The sequence below is a fragment of the Rhinatrema bivittatum genome, chromosome 2 (genome assembly GCF_901001135.1).
Source record: "Rhinatrema bivittatum chromosome 2, aRhiBiv1.1, whole genome shotgun sequence".
Lineage (NCBI taxonomy): Eukaryota > Metazoa > Chordata > Amphibia > Gymnophiona > Rhinatrematidae > Rhinatrema > Rhinatrema bivittatum.
Window position 1 is genome coordinate 445,871,523 of NC_042616.1, and position 23,937 is coordinate 445,895,459.

General features: G+C 43.9%; 1 protein-coding gene across 2 annotated transcripts in view; it reads left to right on the forward strand.

Annotated features, from left to right (window-relative positions):
- Window positions 1-23,937, forward strand: part of RETREG1 (reticulophagy regulator 1) — a 302,227-nt gene that overhangs the window by 182,648 nt on the left and 95,642 nt on the right. Inside the window, exon 1 of one of the 2 annotated variants that reach the window (XM_029590333.1) lies at window positions 4,347-4,630. The exons of the other annotated variant lie outside the window; for it this stretch is intronic. Within the exon in view, the coding sequence (XP_029446193.1) occupies window positions 4,596-4,630 (35 nt within the window). The 5' untranslated portion in view covers window positions 4,347-4,595. Of the gene's footprint in view, window positions 1-4,346; window positions 4,631-23,937 lie in introns of those variants that run through there. 2 annotated transcript variants of the gene reach the window in all.

A 23,937-nucleotide genomic window follows, 5' to 3' on the forward strand; every position in this document is an offset into this window, starting at 1 on the left:
CCAGCAGAGTTGGTTTTTCTCGAGGTTTATTTTATTTTTTCGCAACTTCTATGTTATAAGACTGAAGAGGGACCCTGCGAGGACGTATGGTTAGCAGCATGCTCAATGTGCCTGTCAAATTTTCTAGAAACTTTGACAAAAGTTTTCTGTGCTGGGCTCCATCCGATGGTGTCACCCATGTATGAGGACTAACATCCTGCTGTCCTCGGAGAACACCTGTTACAGGTAAGCAACTCTGCTTTCTGTATAGGGATTTACAACAACCTGGCTTTAATCTGTTTTCCTAATAGAAGGTATATTGGTGTTTAGGGCCTGATGTAATATTTGCAGTTTGGCTTTTTCATAGGTTGAGTGCTGGCAATTATGATATGGAAGGCTTATTATATTGGAATTGTAGTTTAGTTTATTCCTGGCTTTCTGTGGGCCAAGTCCATACCCAGTGCACTTTACCATAGGCCTAATACCATATGGGATCCAGTAAACTGCCTTGATTACTATGAGAAAGGTATTTTATTAAATCTATTAAGCTATTATTATTGGAAGTGTGTTTTTTTGCAGTGTATGCCTATATAATATATCTGTTGTCTAAGTGATATTTTTACATCAGAAGATTGTACTTTGAATGTCTTTTTTCCATATGCAATCTGCCTTTTTTAGGTTGGGGAAGTTAATACATTTTAAAATGGAAAAGAATGCATAAGTTTTAATTATGTGGGAAGGGGAGGGAAGGGGGAATGAAAGGCTGTAAGGTTTGTCTAGGGCATCTCATACCCTTGTATCAGCCCTAAGAGAGAGTGTGTCACACACACAGAATCCCACCACTCACCAACCTCTCACACCCCCAGGGGGCAGATCCTGGAGAAGGGTGGGAGGCAGGCAATAGGGAATGGAGGAGTTCTATTTCTAGATCCAGGAGCTGGGACGGCCAAAGGCCGCCTCCACCCCATTAAACATTTCTCGGGTGTCCCCTAGTATGGTCACTGAAGACTGAGAACAGAAACATAACAGGCCCAAAAACTGAGTGGTTAAAGCAGTGGGCTGCAAACAAGGGAAGCCAGTATTCAAATCCTATTGCCATTCCTTGTGACCTTGGGCAAGTCACTTCACCATCCATTGCTTTCCTCCTGACCTGGCCCTTGGTGATTTAACCTGTTCCGGGCCATTGGGGGGGGGCATTTCATCCTTCACCTCAGGCAGCAGATTGCCTTGAGCCGCCCCTGGTGAGCTCATGTTATGGACATGACCATCTTTTGTGTCTGCTGTCTTCAGTTAAAGTGCCACTTTAGATCCCATCATTTTCTGCCAAGTAAGATGGGCCAGGGTGGGTATCTACTGCATAGCAGCAGTGTTACTTCTCATGCGTTTCGCAAGAAAACTGCAATGCAGTGAGGGCAAATAATCCCATAGCTCTAAACCAATGGTTCCCAACCCTGTCCTGGGGACCCCCCCAGGCAGTCGGGTATTCAGGATATCCACCATGAATATGCATGAAAGAAAATTTGCATGTTATGGAGGCAGTGCATGCTAATTTTCTCATATGCACATTCATGGTGGATATCCTGAATACCCGACTGGCTGGGGGGGTCCCCAGGACAGGGTTGGGAACCACTGCTCTAAACACATGAGCATTAACACCTGTGAAGGTACCAGCCCCAGGATGGCTTACTGCCTTATAAAGCCCTAGAAAAAGTTAAGTTTCTTTTTTCCTTTTATTTGAAAACCTTAGGGTAGAGTTTAGCCCATGGTGCAGTGGTCAGACTGCTGTGCCTGTCTGTGTGTTCTAAGAATAGCTTTGGGGCGGTAGAATCTGCCAGTGTAGCCTCCTGACTGCTGAAACATCATCTGCTGCTTTATAAAGTTAGGACCCGCCAGCATCAAGCAGTCCTTCTCCACGGAAAACTGGAAGCACATGGGACAGCGTCTGCCTGCCCTCCCTCAGATATTAATGGCCACTGGTCCAGAAGCTTCAGAGGCAGGGGTGGAAATATATTTAGAAAGCTTAGGCGCCAATCAAAACCTTTTAGGAGCCAGGGAAAATGCTTTTCTTTTTTCTGGTATTTGCTGTTTTTGTTGATATTTTGCTTATTTGATTTTTTTTTTCTTAGTTTGCTCTTGTTTAGTTTATTTTTTTAATATTTTTTTTTCTTCTTTGCCTTTATTTTTATTCTGTTGCTATTCTGACTTTTAGGCACTCAGGTGACCTGGCACCTGGGATTTTTCAAGCCCAGTTTAGAGGCACATCCAGACCTGTCTTACAGAACGTGACTCAAGCGCTCATGAATACATCAAAGTGGAGAACATTTTTGGAGCCCTAGTTTAAAAATGTGCCTATGGATGCAAAAGAATTGTATTAGCCATGTTCGTCCACTTGGATATGTAGAAATAAGGGTCAACAAACGAGCTGTAGGTGATGTTTTTTTAATTGGACTAGCTTTTGAGGGTTGTCCTTTGTTCATCGGTGAGGAAACGTCACAGTTATGCTGAGTCTCAGCTAGCTCTGTGGCTGCCTGTGTGTGTTGTCATAGTTCAGTGAGGGTGAGGGTAGAGCATGCCAGGAGGTGATGAGACAGGAAAACAATTCAGTTGAATGGGGCCTATGTCTGATGATGGGTGAGAGAGCCAATGTCTGCCTCTGCATCAGTTACTGCTTCATCTGCGGGTGGGTCACCACAGAGTCACGGGCGTTTCTGGAAGGGAGGGCATTGCGCAGTGTCCTGTGCATAAAGCGTCAGTACCACCTGGAGCAGAGAACATCACCTGGCTCGTTCCTAGGCTGAGTTCGCAGTTCTCTTTACCCTATTCTCATTATGGATTGTGTGTGTTATATTTTTACACTTTTTTTTTTCCACAACATGTGAGGCGCTTATGATATTAAAGCTGCCTGTCCCTGAGTTCTCGCTCTTCTCTTCCTGCTGTATGCATACTTTTGCATGGATCACTGTTTTGGCTGCCCGTGGTTCCGATGAGGCTTGGCCCAGAAGCTCCACTGATGTGTTGATTCACAGTACAAGCGGTGGGGTATGTCAGTGGATAAGGACTGCTTGCCTCAACTGCAGCTGCCTGCTGATTTTATTCCCTCTCTCTAGTCTCTTCCCTCCCTTGCCGTTTTTTGAGGACAATTTCCTTAATGGCAGTTCCACATGAGCCCAATGTAGGGTTTCCCTTTTGCAAAGGTGGTCAGCCATGGACGGGTCCAGCGTTGCCGCAGAAAGTGTGCGCCTATGTATAGGGTCTGGAGGATGCCTGAAGTTGGCACTTAATGCCTATTCTTTTTGCTTTTAAAAAGTACCGGTACATGTGTACAGCTTTGCTTAATAGAGGCTGATACTGTAGTCTTAAAGCATCTCTGCTAGCTGTGTTTGTGCGCGTAGTTTTTGCTAGGGCGATTTTCAAAGTGGATTTATGCGCATTAAGTATGCTTTGGAAATTGAGGTAATTTATGCACCTATTTGCATGATGTTACTAAATGGCCCTTTCTTTTGCCAGCAGAGTTGCTTTAAGACTACAGCATTAGCCTCCATTAAGCATAGCTTTACATTTTCAACTCCACAGAGTAGTGGATCAGTGTTTTGGGGCTGGAAATTGTTCTTAAGTAAAAAAAAAAAACCCCAAAAAAACCCCAAGCCCATTCTGTTTAAATAAATGCATTTCTATAAAGCCTTTATAAATCCCAGATTTGTGTAAGTACCTTCTGTCAGGTTTACTTTGTCAGATTTATTGCTTTTGTCCTAATAACGCTCTCCCTGGCAGCATTGCACAGGTGTATGTATATATAGACTAGAACAGACTTCCGCAAGCCACCCACATTAAAGCCTGCATGAATCCTCCCTGGGCACCCTGTGACATCACTGTAGGTTATCCCATTTACATTCATTCAAGAACCAAGGAGCAGTTGCATCATTTCCTGGAGATGCAGAGCAAAGTAAGCGTGCATTTACGTGCGTCAAGTCTGTGCTTGAGGCAGTACACACGATGACAGGCTGGTACCCTGCTGGGGTTGCCTGTTCTGAAGGTTTTTCTTTCCATTTTGTGTCTATGAGGAAAATGCTTAGGACATCGAGCCCTATCTGCTCTACCACAGGGAAGCTGCTGGCTGGCTCTGTGGAGAAGGGTGGTGTACCTGTGGGCCTGGCCTGGCCTGGCCTGGCAGTAGGCAGACAGAAAGTGAAATGGCGAGTCACGACTGCCGGAGGCGGGAACGACGGAGGGGGCTGGGTGTTGCCTCCTCCACACGGCAGCAGAAGAATGCTTGGCAGCTGCAAGCAGAGCAGTGTCCCGGCTGCTCGTCGAGATGTTTGTAAGGGCATGCTGCTGGAGTAAGCTCTGACCTTTCTCCCCCCCCCCCCCAAATTTATTTATAGCATTGCTCGATCATAACACGCTGCGTGAGCTTCATTCAAGGCAAACAGACGCCTGGAGAAGGTTTGTAAACACAAGGCTGTGCCGGCACAGAGCGCCCGTCTCCCGGGCCACACGAAGCAGCACCTGCTGCTAGCTTTAGTTTTATTTTTCCCTCAACACAAGTGCTGATCCTGAGCAGTGGCTCTGCCTGGATTATCTCACTTTGGTATAGAACCGGTCGCCCAAAGGCTGAGATGCCTGAAAGAAAAGATCTTGCACAAGCTGAAAGGTACAGTCTCTTGCATTCCTGAAGTATTTGGTTTTGTGAGGGGTTTTTTTTTTTTTTCCCCCCTTTGACTTTCTTGAATGTATATTTTGGTTGCATGTTATTTTGATATAGCAGGTTTAGATGGATGGTCCCAGTTTGGCCCACCAAGGAATGAACTGAATTGTGACCTGTCAGAAGCCGGTGGAAGTTTTGCACAGGCTGTTCAAATTTAACCCATCACTGCTGGCAATGACTTATGGGTAGAGGAAGCGTCTGTATTTGTATGGTGCACGAACAGATAGTTCCAGTAAATATTAAATATACTTAGCAAGTAAGAAGAAAGCTATGATCAGCATTTTGTAGGTCTAGTAGCACTTTAAACGAGATGATTAGTAGTAGCACATCATCCACAGCTTATTTGAGTATGTGCATGATTTCCGTGACGTTATAAGAACAGAAACCCTTCAGTTTTCACTTAAGTCTTCTTTCTTCACTATGTCCTCACCCCTGTGCCAGGTGTTCAGCATAATATATTCCAGTCAGTGTTTGGCGCTGACTGCAGAGTTACTGAAGGCTGGTGATGGCACCACTTCAAGGGAAGTCAAGCCCAGTAACTGGTAAAGTTACCAAATGATAGCCATTCAGTTAATTAGGATCACGACTAGATCAAAAACTTGTGTCACCTAACTTGGTTGCATTGGCAAAACCTGATCATGGTTTCTGATATAGAAGCCCCTCTTCCCAACCCAGTCCATCCAAAATAAACTCTCACATGGAGCAATGCCTTTTTGAATTAGGATTACTGAGATCGAAAGAATGGACAGTTCTTTGCTTGCATGAGGCAGCATCAATTTACACATTGTTGTGCCAGTGAAGGATGTTATAAAATGGTAAAAGGCATGCAACATAATCAATAAGGCCAAACCACTACAACAGTTAGTAGGCCCCTTCTCGACAAAAATGAGACGTTGGGTACAAGGTATTCTGGGATAGGAGTGGGAAGTGGGGCAGCACCTCACTGTGAAATCAGTGATGGACAAAGTCCATGGTTCTCAACTCCGGTCCCTAAGGGCCCCCCCCCCCCCCTTCACAGATCTAGGTTTCAGAGGAACCAAAATATATTTATTTCTCTGTCCCTTGCTCTTCCTCTACCTTCCCGCTCACATTTGGTCTCTGTTGTCATCTCATTTACAGCTGCTCCAGCTCACCTTCTCCCCTCTCATTTCTCCTCCCCTTAGATTCTCCCCCAGACTCTGTGTCCCCTAGTTCCTCCATACAGTCTCTGCACCCTTATTCCCCCATACTGTCTTGCCTCTCCTCACTTCTTCCATTTTGCCTTGTCTAGTGCTTATCCCCCTCCCCATCCCACCTCCTTTTTTTTTCTCTGAACCACTCCCTTTACTACTTGTCCATTCAGCCGATAAAGGCCTACATTCCAGTCTTACCCACCCCATCAGTGCCCCCAAAAAGAACCAGCCACACACACATTTTCTCTCTCTTCATCCCCATCTAACGCTTTCAAGTCTCTTCATCATCCTTAGAACCTGGCACCATCATCCTTAAACATTACATCCATGTAGATCAGTTGCTGTGCCAACAAATGCATTCTACTGACTTCAAGAAATGCAGGCCAGGAATAAAACTATTGTTTTTGTTTTGAGCAGTAATAGGATTTTGGGGGGGTTTGGTGGCTCGGTTAGGGGTGCTGTTTTGTTTAACGGTGCAGATTCTGAAAGTGCCTGGTGCCTAGTATTTGAGCCAATAGAGAGGGATTGCTGGATTTAGTCCCAGCCAGGAAAGAAGAGGCAACGACAAATGCCGTGAGTGCCTCTGAGAAGTTGTTCAGAGGATCTCGGGTGAGAAGCAAGGGGCCAGAGGGAAGGGGAATGAGAGAATGTGAAGCCTATCAGAAGGTGTATGAGGCTCGTCTTATCCAGCAGAGTTGGTGACCGTCTCCATGGAGGAAGTGAAGTGTTACTTGTAATAAGATATTTCATTAAGGGCCTGATTCAGTAAGGCGCTTCTCCCATTCTGGGTCTATGGGAAAGACACTCAGTGAATCAGGCCACCTTGTAAATTTTAGATGGTTAAATTTAGTCATTCAGTAGGAAAAATGTTTAAAGGCCGAGGTTTAACTAGCTAATTCCCAAAGTCAGTTGGTTAAGCCTTTTAAAAATCCACTTCTAATTAGGTCTGCCTAATACTTAGGGACTTCATTTTAGAGGGGGGGGGTATTTCAATTTTTCCTGGGAATTTAACAGGGTTTATTTTGACAAGAACAAAAATAGGAGAAAATTGTGGAAAAAAGTTTTATCATTTTTCCAGGGGAATATTGGAATTTATTTTAGTGGACAGAAACCTCCCACTGTTCCATTCCCTCCCAACTCATCTATATAACCTCCCCTCAAATGATTCTTCAGGTGAACCTGATCCCTTTACCTCTCTCTGCAGTATTTCCTCTTTTTCTCCCAGTCTCCTGCTCTTTTGTTGTCTCCCTGCTTTCCAAAAATCTCCTTCCCCTCCCCTTCTCTCTCTCCCCCTCAATATCCCTCTCCCCCTCAATATCCCTCTCCCCAAATATTATTCATTCGTACTGGCTGGGGTGACTCCAGCCTCCTCTTCCCTCCATTTTTGGCAGCATGCTCGTGTTCTTGCACTCTGCAGTGAAGCCTTACACTGCACGTCCAAGTCTGAGCTGAGCCGGAGAGGCAGGGATCCTGCCAGAAACTTCTTCTGGTGGGGGACTGCTGCTCATAAGTGCTTGGGTGGATGACTATTAAACCAGGCTCTGGCCAATGCTTTGGTTTCAGCCCTTTCCCGGAGCTAAACCAGCAGCGCAGCCCTTCTCCCAATGGCCACACTCTCCTACAAGAGCCGAGAGGAGCTGTACAGCCTCAGTTCTGTGTGACCTCATCTCCATGTGCCAGGAAAGCTTTCACAAGCAGTGGCTTCCCAGGCACACAGAGATGAGGTCATCAGAACTGAGTCTACAAGGCTCTTCTTGGCTCCTGTGGGAGAGTTTGGCTGCTGTTGGGAGGAGGTCTAAGGTATATTTTTATTGCTTGGGGGAGGGATAGGAGGGAGAGACTTGAATACAGCAGGCTGTTCTGCCTGCACTGGCTGCAGGAGATCTGAAATGCTGCCTCTGCAGCTGTACAAGACACAAAATTAGGGTGAAAATCGGTTTAAACTGATTTTCATCTTTTGAAAAATCCAGAAATATATGGGTGAAAAATTGGTTTAAAATGAAGGCCCCCCCCCCCCTACTAATACTCTATTTTGCAGAGAACTACAACAGGGTAGACACTCCAGACAGAGATAATAAAAAAGAAGGTTATCTAAGAAGGCTCAAGGAGTGTTCAGGAGTAATGGAAGCTGCGATACAGATCAAATTGATAAACTTTAAGTAACAGGACCAGATGGTATCCATCCTGTGAAAATGCGAATCTGTTACTAGTAATATGTACCCTATCATTTAAAACAATCAATACCAGACTGGAGTATGGCCAATGTGACACAGATTTAAAAAAAAAAAAAAAAAGTGCCCAGGGATGATCCAGGAAAACTATGGACCAGTGAGCCTGACCTGTGTCAGGCAAAATAGTAGAAGGTATTCTTAAAAATAAAATTATTGCCCATATGAATAGATATGGCTTAATGTGGGGACGAGTCGACATAGTTTTAGCAAATGGAAGTCTGGCCTTACAAATTTATTAGATGTTTTTGAAGGTGTAAGTTAAAAGTTTGCTGGTTGATATAGTGCATTTGGATTTTCAGAAGGTATTTGACAAAATGATAGATTCAAGAAATTAAAAAGCCATGGGATAGGTGGCAGTGTCCTATTGTGGATTGGTAGCTGGTTAAAAGACAGGTAACAGGGTAGGACTAAATGATCAATTTTCCAAATGGAGAAAGAACATTAGTGGATTACCTCAGGAATCGGTACTGGGACTTGTGCTGTTTAACATATTCATAAATGGTCTGGAAAGTGGAACAAGTGAGATGGTCAAATTTGCAGATGACAAAATTATTCATAGTTGTTAAAACAGCAGTGAATTGTGAGGAAATGTAGAAGTCATTGGTTTTCTGAATGGCAGAATACATTTAATGTGGAAAAGTGCAAAGTGATTTATATTGGAAAAAATAATCACATTTACAAGTACATTATGTTGGGTTCCATATTAGGAGTCACCAACCAGAAAAAGGACCTTGGAGTACTTGTAGACAATACTTTTAAGTTCTCAGCCCAGTGTGTAGTGGAGATTGAAAAAGCAAATAACATGTTATTAGGAATGATCCAAAAAGGAATGGAGAATAAAATAGAAAATATCATAGTGCCTCTGGGTGATTCATGGTGTGATTGCATCTTGTGTATTGTGTGTAATTCTCGTCCACCCATCTCTAAAGTGAGTAAAATTCGAAAAGGTGCAACAAAAGTGATAAAGGGGATGGATCATCTCTCCTGTGATGAGAAGTTACACAGGTTATGGCTTTTAAATTTGGAAAAGAGATGGCTGAGGGAGGGACATGATAGAAAGTTTATAAAATCAGTAGTGGGATGGAATGGGTAAACAGGGGATGGTTATTTACCCTTTTGAAAAATAAAACAAGGGGACACTATGAAACTAACAACCAGCAGATTTAAAACAAAATCATAAACTCAACACACCATTAAACTGTTGAATCTTGTTGCCAGAGGATGTGATCAAGGCGTAGCAGGCTTTAAAAGAGGTCTGGATAAGTTCCTGGAGGAAAAGACAATAAAATATTAGCCATTTATACTAGGGAAAGCCATATCTATCCTTGGGAGCAAATAATAAATAGCTCAGTTATTGTGGTAACGTGGCCTGTCGTGGCTTAGGGAACAGCCAAGAAGAATAAGGAGGCAGACTCTGGCTGTTTCCTTAGGTGCAAATTTATTAACAGTGAGAAAAAACTGATCATCTTGCAGTTCTGGTAGCATTCAGAGATTAAACATAGCAGGTCTTTGCATAAACTGGGTTCCTGCTTGTTCCCCCAGGCCTCTCTAGCCCTTCTGGGTCCTGACTCCTTGTAGTATGGTGAGGGGAGCCTCCCTTCACCCAGAATCCCTTGTGAGGCTGATACTTATGAAAGACTGGGCTAGCTAGCTGGCCGGTCCCTTAAGGCAGTTGGGGGGGGGGAGTCTCCTGTACACTCCCTCACAGAGACCTGCTGGGTACTTGTAACCCAAACTAGTCACTGGGCTTCATGTATTTTGAACTGACCCAGTATGGCATATCTTATGTTCTTAAAATTATGATAAAAAAAATACTGATTTAATGGAAAAATGTAGACTCGCGCGTTTAGGGTTCAGCAATCCAAGAGAGCAGTAAAAGATGGAGGCTGAGTCACTGTTGTCCACCAGACAGGAGAGAGAGATCTCAAAGTAATCATATCTGATGACCACTAGGTAGCAAGAGAACCGTGCAACAGGCCAGTGTGGAGACCTTCAGGAATACTTAGGTACATAGGAAAAAGAAGTAAAAAGGAGGTGATGATACCTCTGTACAGGTTATTGGTGAGATCTCATTCAGAGTAGTATATCCAAAAGGTTGTAGACAAAGGCAGTCCTGAGAAGGTATGCCAAATGGTGTAGTCTGCACTAAAATCCCTTGAAAAGCAGAGGGAGAGAGGGGATATTATTATTATTATTATTATGATATTTATTAACCACATTTCTTTACAGTAAACTTTCACCAAGGCAGTGTACAATGATTTGAAGTGATATAGATTGTCCCCTTGTCATGAAAGGCAGAATATAAATCTAAATTAAACTACTGGCACATATATCGTAAATGGCACATGTGAGAGTAAATCATGACATAGGTACAGCTAAATTAACAGATTGTAATGGATGTGTGCGTACATTAGGCCTTAGCTATTGACAGATCAGATTAGTACAGTAGGTATATGAATAACAATGTATATAAAATGCATTGTACACTGGATGAGTAACATGTTCATAAAACAATTATATACATATTTATAGAACAGGTATTGACATAAATAGACTCAATTTAGAAAAGAGTGGAAAAAATAAGTAGTTCATGTGGTCTTGGGTTTTTGCTGATGTCAATAAAGGACTATGTGGCAGGTTGTAGACAGTGATGTGAGTGGGTTGCAGTCAGTCACTCTTAACATTGAATGCTTGGCTAAAAAGCCAAGTTTCACCTTCCTAAAAAGGAGAGAGTTTACATTTTGACGTAGCATTTTGGGTAATGTGTTCCACATGGAGAGGGCTATTCCTGAGAAAGGCCCTATGTCTGGTGCTGGATAGCTTTATTTCCTTTGGTGAAGGAAGCTCCTGGGGATGATCTTAGAAGTTTGGTAGGCAGTGTTCCCTCTAAGGATTGGGTTGCTGTGAGCAAATATTTATGGTTTTATTACCATGAAAGTTCTTCGGGATGTGGTGGGATGGGAATCTACCACAGCCCCAACAGGCTTCCTCTCTCTTCGGGGCTGTGGTGCCCAGTGTGAAAATCGCTGATTGGGTCCCCCACCCCCTAACTGCTCCTCGGGGGGGGGGGGGGGGCAAAGAGTCACACTAGGAGGATGAGGGAGAAGATCTAACATCCCCACCCACTCCTTTAGATTGATATGGATTAGCAGGGGTGGGCACGTTTTAGCTTTCCCCCTGTCCTCTATATGCTCCCCATTTCCTCCCACCACTTTAGTGCTGGCCATAGACGTTTAGAAATACACATTCTCTGAATATAGAATTTTGCATGTACAGAATAAGACATCTTTTCAGTTTCTATCAATCATATATCCCTAGATTTATTTATTTATTTGTTGAGTTTTATATACCGTCATTCGGAAGAGCCATCATAACGGTTTACAAACAAACATTTTTCTTAACAGCTGTGCAACAGGTATAACAAGGTGGATATTAAACAGGAGTAAAACATTTTAAGTCCAGAAATTATTATTATGTGGGACGAGGAGGGTATGTAGGTTCTGGTTGGAGAGAAGTTATTTTGAAGTTTTTTGATGAGAGCTCAATTGTGAGATGGGATGATCAGAAGTATGAAGGTCAGTGAAGCATTTGCGAAACAATGTTTTTATGTCTTTTTTGAACGTTTTTAGGTTGTGCTGGGTTCTCATCTCTTTAGGTAGGGAGTTCCACAGTTTAGGGGAGGCAATGGAAAAGGCTCTCTCTCTTGTTGTTGCCAGATGTGCATCTCTGATAGGGGGGATGTTTAAGTATCCTGAATTATTAGAGCGTAGGTTTCTTGGAAGATTCTGGGGGATTATGTTTAAGGTATTTAGTCCTTGATGATCATTGTTTAGAATTTTGTGAATGATGGTCATTGATTTGTATGTAATACATGCTTTAATTGGGAGCCAATGAAGTGATGTCAAAATGGGCGTTATGTGTTCATTTCTTTTTTTTCCTGTTAGGACTCTAGCAGCTGAGTTCTGCAATATCTGGAGTGGTTTGAGGGTTGAATAAGGTAATCCAGTTAGTAAGGAGTTGCAGTAAGCGAAGGTGGAGAAAATAAGTAATTGAAGGACAGTTCTGAAATCATAAGGGTTGAGAAATGGTTTCAGATGTCTTAGGGTTAGGAGTCTGTGATATCCTTCTTTAGTTTTATTTGATATGTGGTTCTTGAATGAAAGTTCTTTATCGATGATAATTCCGAGGTTCCTGGTGTGGGTGGTGGGGAGTATAGATTTCATTTGTTTGTCTAGTATTGGCAGGGGTGGCGGAGTTGGATTGGGTTGGATTGGGTTTTTTGTCCATGAGTAGTATTTCAGTTTTGTCAAAATTGATTATGAGTTTCAGGGAATTTAGGAGATGTTTAATTGAAATAAGTAGATCTGAGGTTTTCTTGTAGGTGTCTTCGATCAAATTTTGTATGGGAATTAGAAGCTGAGTGTCGTCAGCGTAGATGAAGCGTGTGATTTCATATTCTTTTAGTAGTTGGCAAATGGGGAGAAGGTATATGTTGAAAAGGGTGGCAGATAGCACTGATCCTTGGGGGACTCCAGTGTTGAGGTTGATGATTTTGATGGGTTGTTATTGATTATAACTTGGTATGTTCTGTCAGATAAATAGGAAGAGAGAACCATTGTAAGGCGGTGTCAGTTAAGCTGATTTGAGTTAGTCATTCCAACGGTATATTGTGGTTAACTGTGTCGAAGGCGGCTGAAAGGTCAAGGAGGATGAGCAGGTATTTTTCACCTTTGTCAAAGCCTCTTATTATAATGTCATTTAGGGAGATGAGGAGAGATTCTGTGTTTAGGTTTTTTCTGAATCCATATTGGGTTGGAGGTAGTATGTTGTTTGTCTCGAGATAGTTGTCAAGTTGAGTGTGAACGACTTTTTCAGTGGTTTTGGCTATGAATGATAGGTTTGATATAGGGCAGTAGTTAGCAAGGATTTCAGGATCTAGGTTGCTCTTTTTAAGGATTGGTTTAATGACAGCAGATTTGAGGCATTTGGGGTAATTACCTTCGGTCAGTGATGAATTGACGATTTTGGTGATGATTTTAGATATGGTGGGTTCAATTGTTTTGAGGGTTGTTATTGGGATGTTGTCAATTGGATGGCTGGCGGGGTTCATTTTATTTATAATAGTTTGTATTTCAAGAGTGGAGGCGGTATCAAAGTTTGACCATGATGATGTTATATTGTTGTTAAGTTTGGTGTTCTGGTTGTTGTTGGTTATGTTGGATTGGATTAGATGTGATCACACATTACCAGCAGAAATAAGCCAAAAAATCTCCCAACACAAATTTCAAATTTTCTCTAAACTCAAAAATAGAGCACTGTTACGGTTGCCTGGCCACAATAGCCACACCGTGGTCAGTCACACTCATCAGGACACCCTGCTCTTCCTGACGTTGTTGCTCATTGCTCCCTAGGCGCGCTGACCTTGAACCTTGAAGGCCCCGCAGCAGGAACCTTCCTTGCGGTGCACATTGATGATGTCATCAAGCAGGGGGTTTAAACCTCGAGCGCTCAGCTGGCTGGCACCTTCACAACAGGTTTCCTGCTTTTGCAGAGCTGGTTGCAACTCGTTCCTGGTTCCTGCATCTTCTCCCTCTGCCTTGCTCCTTGTTCCTTTTGTGTTTCCCAGTCTTCCCTCTTTGGCTTATCCTTCTCAGTTTCTCCTCGCTCCTGTGGGTAGTTCTCCCCAGGCTGTCTTCTTGTCTCTTGACCCCAGAATGGACCTGGACTACGCCTCTGCTTGCCACCTACCTTGTCCCCAGCATGGACCTGGATTCCGCCTCTGTTTGCCACCTGCCTTGACTGCTGAATGGACCTGGACTACACCTCTGCTTGCTACCTGCATTGACTCCAGACTGGACCCCTACCTTGCTTCTTTCGCCCACTTGTCTTATCTCTGTTGTCTCCATCGGATCAAGATGTGTAAGTCCTGCTGGCTGCCCGAACCTGCAGGCTCAACTCAAGGGGGAGGTGATTTTTTAGGCAGAAGATCCACTCCTGTGGTATGTCAGCCACAGCCTGTTAAGGCCTTATCTTATATCAACTTAACAGCCTCTTTAAGGCTCACTTCCCCAGAGTGTGAGAGCACACCCCTAGACTATGCATACCTTGATCTGGCATTAACTGTATCTGGCAGTTAACTTGGCTATAAGACATTACAAGAAAACTCCTAAGGGCACTATATTCAATAAAGAAAGCCCTGGCCAGTTTGAGCCAACCAGCAAAACTATTTTTTAGATCATTTAATAGCATTGCATCAACAATTTAAGAAAATGGATACAAGATCTTATTCAGATCATATTTAACACCTAAATTTACCCACAAGGATCAATTAATTGTTGGGGAAAATACAGAATAAACAGGCCATAAAGCATACATAGAAATGTACAGACAAAACTGAGCTGGAAATAGCAATAAGCCAGATGCTGTGTAACATGCCTCCAATGTTGATGTCTGCTTCTATGAGAATTCTGGTATAGGTTCTGGCCTCTGCCCCTTTTCTGTTTTCTGCTTAGCTTTAGCCTCTCTTCACTTCCTGGTTTTATAGGCCCAGCATCCTGGACTTCCTGTGGCTCACCCTGATGATGTCATTGCTCTTCTTGCACATGTTTGCTCATTCTGTTGGGTAATGCCTGAGGAACAGGGTCTCTATATCTGTGTATCCTGAGTCATTGAGCTTTGGATCCTTGCCTGTCACATGTCTTGACCCTTACCTGTTCACTGGACCTTGCCTGTTGCCTGTCTTGATCTTTGCCTATGTACATTATCTCGATTTGCCTGGCTTTGAACCCCTGCTTGTTCTTCAATCTTTACCCCCTCTGGCCTGGTTGTTGTTCGTCACCTGTCAGTTGACCAATGCCAGTCTGTTCACAGACTGGACCATCTCCTCCTGATACTGGACTCAATGGTTCACATGTCCACCTCCAACCAGTCTGAAAGGGCTCATGGAGCAGCCAGAGGGCTGCCCCCGTTACATGCTGTATGCAGTGCAGTATGACCATTCCTCAAAAAGCATCCAGCAATAAAATCAATAAATATAAATTATGAATCATAATAGTAAAACCATACTAATAAATATTTTCAAACATCTGATGAGTAAAACATGCAAGAATTAAAAAATGTTATAAATTTCCCAAAACACCAATAAAATATTTCAAAACAGCGGAAACATCAAATAATATCCAATAATTAAAACTGATAAATATTAAAAATAAAATCCTCCATACCTAGGATCTTTTGATTTCCAGATATCCCTCTTCCACACACTCTCTCTCTCTTACACTCCCTTTCTCACACATGCCCATCTTCTCACAAACACACTCTTGCTCTCCTTCACACATAAACACACACAGGTTCTCATTCTCTCTCACACACATTTGGGTCGATTTTCAAAGGCCCGCATGCGAAAAAAGCGGGGTTTATGCTTATGGCAGGGCCTTGCGCGCATTTAAAACGGTCCCGGCCATGCGCGTAATCCCCGGTACCTGCACAAGGGGTGGGCCGGGGGCGGGGTATGGGCAGAGCAGGCCAGGACAGCGTCATTCTACACTGTCCTGGGGAAATGTGCCGGCTCCGGCCAGCGCACGCAGATTACTTCTGCTCCAGAGGAGATCCACTACGGCCTCGTCAGTCTGCCAGTCATCTTCAGGTCACATCTGGATGTGCTCCACTGCAGTCTTCTGCTCCAGAGGAGCAGTAAGTAATGAAACAATGAAAAAGTAAGTAGACAGGAAGGGGTTAGGGGTCGGGGAAGAGAGAGGAAGGTTAGGTAGGGTGGTAGGGAAGTTCCCTCTCAGTTCGCTCCAATTAAGGAGCAGATTGGGAGGGAACTGGGGGAGGTCCGATTGCATTGCCACGCGTATTGATTGAAAATTCTTCTCCCCCCCCCCCCCAGCATGCGCTGCTTGCACATGCTCATATCGTATTTTATAACACGCATGCATGTTATAAAATAGCCACGTCCATGTGTGCACGCTTCTTTGAAAATTGACCCCATTGTGTGTGTGTGAATGAATTTGTGAGAGCCTGGGTATCACATATAGGCTCTCTCACACAAATACACATGCACCCAAGCTCTCATGCATACAAGCATTCACACACACATATGCATACACACTCCTACCTCGTGCACTCTCTCAGGACCTCGTCTTCTCTTTGGGCTGCAATGGGTCCACTGCCGGCCTGCCAGTTATCTTCAGGCTGAAGCAGGATGAGATCCACTACGGCCTCGCCAGTCTGCCAGGCGTCTTCAGGCCATGGCTAGATGAGTTCCACCTCTGCCTTGCCGGCCTGCCAGTAGTCTTCTGGCTGTGGTGGGATGAGCTCCACTGTGGCCCCCCTGGCCGTCAGTCATCTTCAGGCTGCAGTGGAACGAGCTCAACTGCAACCCCTCTGGCTTGTCAGTCTTTGGGCCTCAGCAGAATGAGCTCCACCATGGTCCCGGCAGCCTTCCTCTGCTGAGGGGGAAACGTTGTGCACTAATGCACCGCTTTGAGAAAACACTGCTGGAAGATGCGTACAAAGATAGAATAGAAACATTCAGCTATCTCTAGAAGCAAACATTTTCTAGTGGAGGTCATGCTGTGAAGCTGAAAGAGGGTAGACTTGGGCATAACAAAAGGAAACACTTCTTCACAGAAAGGGTTGGGAATCCATAGAAACGTTTCCCAGTAGATGTTACGCCTGTTGGTCGCAGATGGCTGCGACCACTCATGCTCACCTCCTTTTTCCCTGCACCATCAATCCTAGGAAGAATGGCAGCCTCCGCCGGCGTCCCCGGGTCGGCGTGGGTGCTGCTGACTGCCATCTTGTCTCCAGAATCACCTAAGGCGCGCACAAGGGCTTCCTTTGTACACATCAGGGCAGGAACCTCGGGGGGCGTCCCCTCTGGATGACGTCAACTCGCTGCTGTACTTAAGCTGACCGGCCCGTTGCTTCAATGAGTTAGCAAGGAGTTCCCTCGTTGCTGAATCCGCTCCATTCTTGGACTTCCAGTTCCAGATTCCTCTCTTGGCATGTGGATGCTCTGGGTACCCGCTCCTCGGGGGCCCTTCTGCGTTCCTGGCTATCTGCTCCTCGGAGGGCCTTCCTGCCTTGGACTACTACCTGACCCGCTTCCCGGGACACTCTCCTGGAACTACCACTTGTGAGTACTTTACTACAGACTTCATCGATACTAGCTTTACTGAAGCTTCTCTGCGGTGTACCCTGTGCCTCGGGCCACTACCATTCCTCTTCAGTAGAAATTGTTCCAGTATACCCTGTGTTGCAGAGTATTGCCGCACCAGCTACAAGATCCACTTCTGGGTTCCTGCACCTCAGATTATCTCATCATCATCATCTTCAGTACAGACATCCTCGGAGTACCCCGCTCTGCGGGCCACTACCAGATTTGCACTTCTGTGGTAATCTCTACTCGTCTGAAGGGGTTTCCTGGCATACCCCACTCTGTGGGCCACTACCGGATATTTACATCAGTGGTATCACCCTGGGTATACCCCACTGCTCAGAACTGTACTTATTTGATCTCCCATTCTGCAGGCTCTGCTTTCCTTCCTTCATAATAAAGTCTCTATCATACAGCTGTGTCCTACGCCGCTGAGACCGCACCTACCGACGGTGAGGCCCACAAGGCTCCTCCCTGTGGGCGGAGTCACCTCATCTCGGCCCAGGGTTAACATCCTTACAAAAACATAACAGTAGAGTTGGTGAAAGCTAAAGCAGTAGCAGAATTTAAGATGGCATGGGACAATCTCAGAGGATCCTCAGAGATGTGCTAGTGAGTATAGAGACTAACATGGAGTAGGCTTGGTGATAACTGCATCAGGAATGGGCAGACTGGATGAGAGTCTTGTGGTCCTTGTTGACTTAACACTGCATAACTCTTACTTAAAGGATGGTGGTGCATAACTGCAGATCTAGTTATATTGTTCCATATGTTCCACAGTTCTATGTAAAGCTCCACTCTCTGTTGGGCAGTTCATTGTTTTATGTAAACCGGAGTGATTTGTAGTCCCTACAAGAACTTCGGTATATAAAAATTAAAAATAAATAAATAAATAAATAAATCTTATTATATGGTAGAACATTGCTGGATCAAAAGGGCCAGCATATTTAAAATAAGCTTCATACCTAGAATGAGAGAATTACAAGAAAGCAAAAGCAGCATCTATTGCAGAGCTTTCCAAACTTTTCATGTTGGTGACACACTTTTTAGACAAACATAATTTCGTGACACAGTAATTCAGTCTACCATCAAACCAGAAGTTAAAGGTTAAACGAACAAAATGTATTTCAACAATTTATGTATGTTTCCTTAAATATATACATAAATAAAATGTTTCACAACACAACCTATCTCATAATAAATATTTGCAGGCTTCCACTTCCTCCATGCTGATCTCGTACATTGTGAGATCGGCATAGAGAAAGTGCTACTCTTGCACATTCCCAAAGATTACATGTGCCAATCACTAAAAAGTAATTTTTTTTTTACCTTTGCTGTCTGATCTTAGTTTTCTAATCGGTTGGTCACAGGCTTTTTTTTCCACCTTTCCTTTCTTGTTTTTTTGCCAATTCCTTTTACAGGGTCTTTTTTTCTATTTCTTTTCTCTCCATCTGTCTTCCCTCACACACAATCAGGTTCTCATTCTCACACGCTATCTCACACATTCTCACACACACAGGCTCTCACTCACATGCAATCTCACACATCCACAGCTCTCACTCTCACATGCCTCTCTCTCATACATACATACAAACTGTCTCTCTCGTGCACATGCTGTCTCACTCTCACACACACAGGCTCTCTCACTCCTACATGCTCTCTTGCTCAAGCACAGGCTCTCACTGGCACATGCTGTCCCTCTGCATGGGTTGCCGAAGGATGGGCTCTTCAGAGGCCCTGATCTTCCCTGGCCGTGACATGGGATCTGCAGCGGCCCTGCTATCGGGTTTCCTCCTCTTCTCGGGCCATCGCGACGTGGGATCCGCAACGGCCCATTAATGCTGCTCTTCTTCTGTACGCAGCTGATGCTCCTCCTCCTTCCTGCCCACGCGGCTCCGGCAACGTTTTTCTTCCAGGGCTGCACAGGCAGGAAGGAGGAGGAGTGAACGTGACCCTTTTCTTCGGGCCGTGGTGATGTAAGCTCCACCACTGCCTGCCGATCTTCCTGCTATAGTTCCCTGCTTCCGCCGGCCCTGTGGACCGGGCGACACACCTCCACACTACAGGCGACACACTAATGTGTCCCGACACACACTTTGGAAAGCTCTGATCTATTGAGACTCAAATTTTAATGCTGAGAATTTGGTGTGGGCTACAAAGTAGTTTTATGTCGGATATAAAGATTTGATATGTATTGGTTGCATACAAATTTCAGAAAATAAATAAATATATGTTGCTTCTTTGTCATGTATATTGAGTCATTTGAGTGCATCAAGCAATAGTTGCTCCTACAGGAGGAGCTGAGTTTGTTGCCAAATTAACTTTAACAGTGTAGTCTGTTACCCACCGACACATCTGGCTTCCCTACTAGAATATGTGTAATATATGGATGCACAAAGTTTGAAAAACTCTTCCAGTTCTTATTTGCCTAGGTTGAAATGCACTTGCCATGTACTAATAATGCTACACCTCCTTCGTCCCCGTCCCCCGCAATTATTAGTTTATTTTTTGGGCGGGGGGGATGTGACAGGAATACATAGTGAATGTATTTCTACCCTGTCATGAACATAACCCCACTCCTCTACCATGTAGGGCTCTCTCCTCCACTCTCCAGCTCATATATGTTCAGGCTTCTCTCTGTCTCCTCCACTGTCTCAACCCTCTCTCCCTCTCTCTCTCTCTCTCTCTCTCTTCCTTTACTTGCTACTCAGTTACTCAGTACTTCAGGACACCTATCAGAGACAGAATACACTTTGGCCTCTTCCTGCTGGGCTCTAATCAGGACCCATGATAAAGCAGCCTCCTGCAGGCCCCCAATTGGGGCCAAAAACTTTGGCTGCCTCTTCCTGCAGGGCTGTGATTGTGGCCGTAGACATAATTTCCTCCTTGAGGCCACACACAAGCCTCTTCAGGTTTAACTGAGTCAGGGAAGCTTTTATATCTGGAGAATGTTGTAGAGTGGGAATACTTAACAATAGGCATCATCAGAAGGCATTCTGAGGAAATTGGATTAGCACCAGTTAGAAACAATTAGCAGAATCTTAGTCACTGGAGGTGTTAGATTGCTGTAAACAGGCTGTTAAAGTAACACCTCATCAGGACTGAGAGCAGAAGGCTTTAAGAGGCTCCCGTGAGTCATAAAACCAATCTCCTAGTTCCTTCCCTTATTTTTATTTATTTTATGTAAAAGTTGAATGGGTTTCGGTTCCCCTTCTGTCTTTCTTGTATTTTTTAAATTGCCTTTAAGGACTAGTGTAGATACATTGGAGACCTAGTGTCCTCGTTGAGAGAAGTGCTGCCCCCGCAGATATGCTGGATTATCGTCAGATGGCTCATTCCGGTTTTTAGGATCTATTTGGTCTCTCCTACATATCTTTTGCTGGGCTATTGCTTCTAGTAGTTAAGTTAGAATATATACTAAAGGATTTGCTGATAAATGTAAAACTCTGTGGATTTTTAGAACGCAGTTGGGATGGAAGTTTTTGTGCATATCTGTTTGCAGGTCATTCGTTACATTTTATTACATGGTGGAGTTCCTCTTAGTCTGGTTAGCTGGTAGTTTTCTTTTGTTTATTTCTAAATTATAGACCACCTCTTCCACAAAGGATACAGAACTATAAAATATAGTTAAAACAGCATAATACAGCATATATATACGTATACAAAATCCAGTAATAATAAATGCTTGGGAAAATAACCATGTGTTGCAGAATTTGCGAAAAGCAGCATAATCACTTTCCAGTCTTAATATCAATGGTAAGGTGTGCCACAACAACTGGGCCTGAACAAGAAAAGGTTCAGTGCTTGGTTTCTAACAGCTTGGTGCATGGAATCTTAAGTAAGGCCTGTGGAGAAGACTGCAACATATTTGGCAGTTTGTTCTTGATGAGTAGGTTGGACAGGATCTGAGGCTGGTTATAGTCTGATAGGGAGTTCAGTGAATATGATCTGGTTTTCACTTTCAGTAAGCACGTGTTGAAGATCTTTTGATGTTTTTGAGTGTTAAGAACATAGGAACTGCCATACTGGGTCAGATCCAGGACCATCAAATCCAGTGTTCTGTTTCCAGCATTGGCCAATTTAGGTCTCAAATACCTGGCAGCATCCCAGGTAGCAGATACATTCTATGCTGCTTATGCCAAGAAATAAGCAGTGGCTTTCCTCAAGTCTACCTGGTTAATAAAGTTTATGTACTTTTCCTCTGGGAACTTGTCCAAACCATTTTTTTTAAAACCCAACTGTGCTAACTACCTTTATCACATCCTCTGGCAATGAATTCTAGAGCTTAATTATGCCTTGAGTGAAAAAAAAAATATTTTCTCAAATTAGTTTTAAATGTGCTACTTAGTAACTTCACGGAGTGACCCCCCTAGTTTTTATTTTTTTGAAAGAGTAAATATTCAATTTGCATTTACCCATGCCACTCCACTTATGATTTTACGGACCTCCTGTCATACCTCCTCTCAGCCGTTTCTTTTCCAAACCAAAGAGTCTTTTCTTCATAGGGGAGCCGTTCCATCCCTTTTTCATTTTGATCATCCATCACTGTACGTTTTTCTTCTTCTGTTGTATCATTTTTGAGATGTGGCTACTAGAATTGTATATGTACTCTATATGTGGTCCTCACCATGGAGTGATACAAATGTATTATTATACTCTCTGTTTTATTCACTATTCCTTTCCTGATAATTCCTGTTTCTTTCTTTGATCACCACCGCAAACAGAGCCAAGGATTTCAATGTGTTGATGATATGGAGTTGCAAATAGGAATTCGGAGTAACCCAGGCTGTCTTTTTTTTTTTTACCCTGCACTGATGCAGGTTTTCGCTGCATACTTTCCCTTTGAAAACTGAGTCAGAAAAAGCAGGTGCAGAAACCTGCATCTGCTATTTGTGCAGTTACTTTTTTTCAGCAAAATTGCACAGGTTTATGTATGTGTGTTGCTGTGCTACTCCTCCCCTGAGCTGCCCCCAGAACCACTTGCTGTCTCTGCATGTAACAGTCCACATGTACTGGCTTTACACCCACACTGTTACGTGCAAAGTGGGCAGGCAATTTTCAAAGACTTCATTTTTGCATTTAAAACAGTTTTACCTAAGGAAATGCTTTCGAAAATTGCCCTCTTTAAAGCATAGAACGTCTGAGTTCTATTTCCAGAAGGGAGCAAAATAAATTACCCTTAGTACACTTAGCTTCTTGTGCACTTTATTCCTGTTAAGTTGCATAATTTTATCAGTGAATGTGCCTATCTGAATTTAGAAATTGCACATTTATCAAAAAAATACACCAGATGATTCCTTGAGCTTACTTTTTTAGAGAGCCCCAGGAGCCAACTGCTTCTTAAATATTCTATCCTGCAGCTAGTGTAGTACTGCTTTTCCTCTGAACCATCTTGGTGAAGCTTGATCCTCCCTTTTTCCCCCTCCCCCATCCAAATTCACTGACCCTTGGTACCACACATTTGACTGCTGGTCATGGCATGGTGCTCTAATTCCAGCCAACACCAGCACAAGAATTCTGTTCATGGCACATCTGACAAAACACCTGACTTAGGACATGCACAAGAAAACCCAGCAAAGGCAGTCAAGACTTCATTAGCCAGATGCTGAGAGGCCAGTTTCTATTTTTTTGTTAACAGGGTGGCAGGGGAGGGCGTTATGTGGTCATGTGCTGAGCAGGCCATGCCAGGCCAAAGAAGTGGGGATGATTAGAAACCTGTTTACATACAGCATGAGCTTATCTCGGAGCTCACAGGTCAAGCAGGAGCAGTTGTACACAAACTCATGTGGTTGGGACATCAGCAAGGAGCATGCTTGCTCCTGTATTAGGCTTTGTGTTTATAATCTCACGGTTGCCACATTCTGCTTTGTCATAGCGGACATTTTCTTATGCTTACTAGTGGCTCACATGATTAAACAGTCACAGAGCTTTGCCGTGACAGGTAATTTGACACTGACCTTTTTCTAATAAAGATTTGCCAGGTTGGGGGGGGGGGGGGGGGGATGCAGGGAGGGAAGGAGCAGCAAGACCTGAGAAGAAGGGAGGGAAACCAGGAGAAAGGAATGATTTGTGGAGAAGGATTGCCCTGATAGACATTTACTACAAATCCAGAATAAGCATGAGACTCTGTCATTTCCAGAGACTGAAGTGTTACTGGATCTCCAACCCCGGGGAGGGCAGGCTGTTTGTGAGAGTGATGGGAGGGAGCATCTGTTGGCGACAGCTGCTGGGTGACAGCATGTGTATTTCAGTGACTCGGTGACTTGCCAGAAGGGACAGAGGGAAAACAGCAGGCCAACTTTATTCTATAAGAAGATTGTTTGGCCTGAGCCTGGAAAAACTGTCTCTATCTGTCAGCATGTGCACTTGATGGGAGAACATCTGAATCATCTGTAAATTAACTGCGGATTAGGATGCTGACAGTTTGGGATTATAACCAGGCTGGAGTTTTCTTTTTCCCCTGACAAACTGAGTATGTGGCCCCCTCAGTCATATGGGGGAGTATAGAGAGTTTAAACTATTTAAACAGTTACTATCTTTTTCTGTTTGCTTACTGTGCATGCTGGTTTATATGGCATTGCCTGCTTTCTCCTATGCCGAAACAGGGGCCATCAGTGGTGACTGAAGGGAGAAGAATTAGCCGCAGTAATGCTTGCACTCACATATACCTATTCACTCATTCAAAAA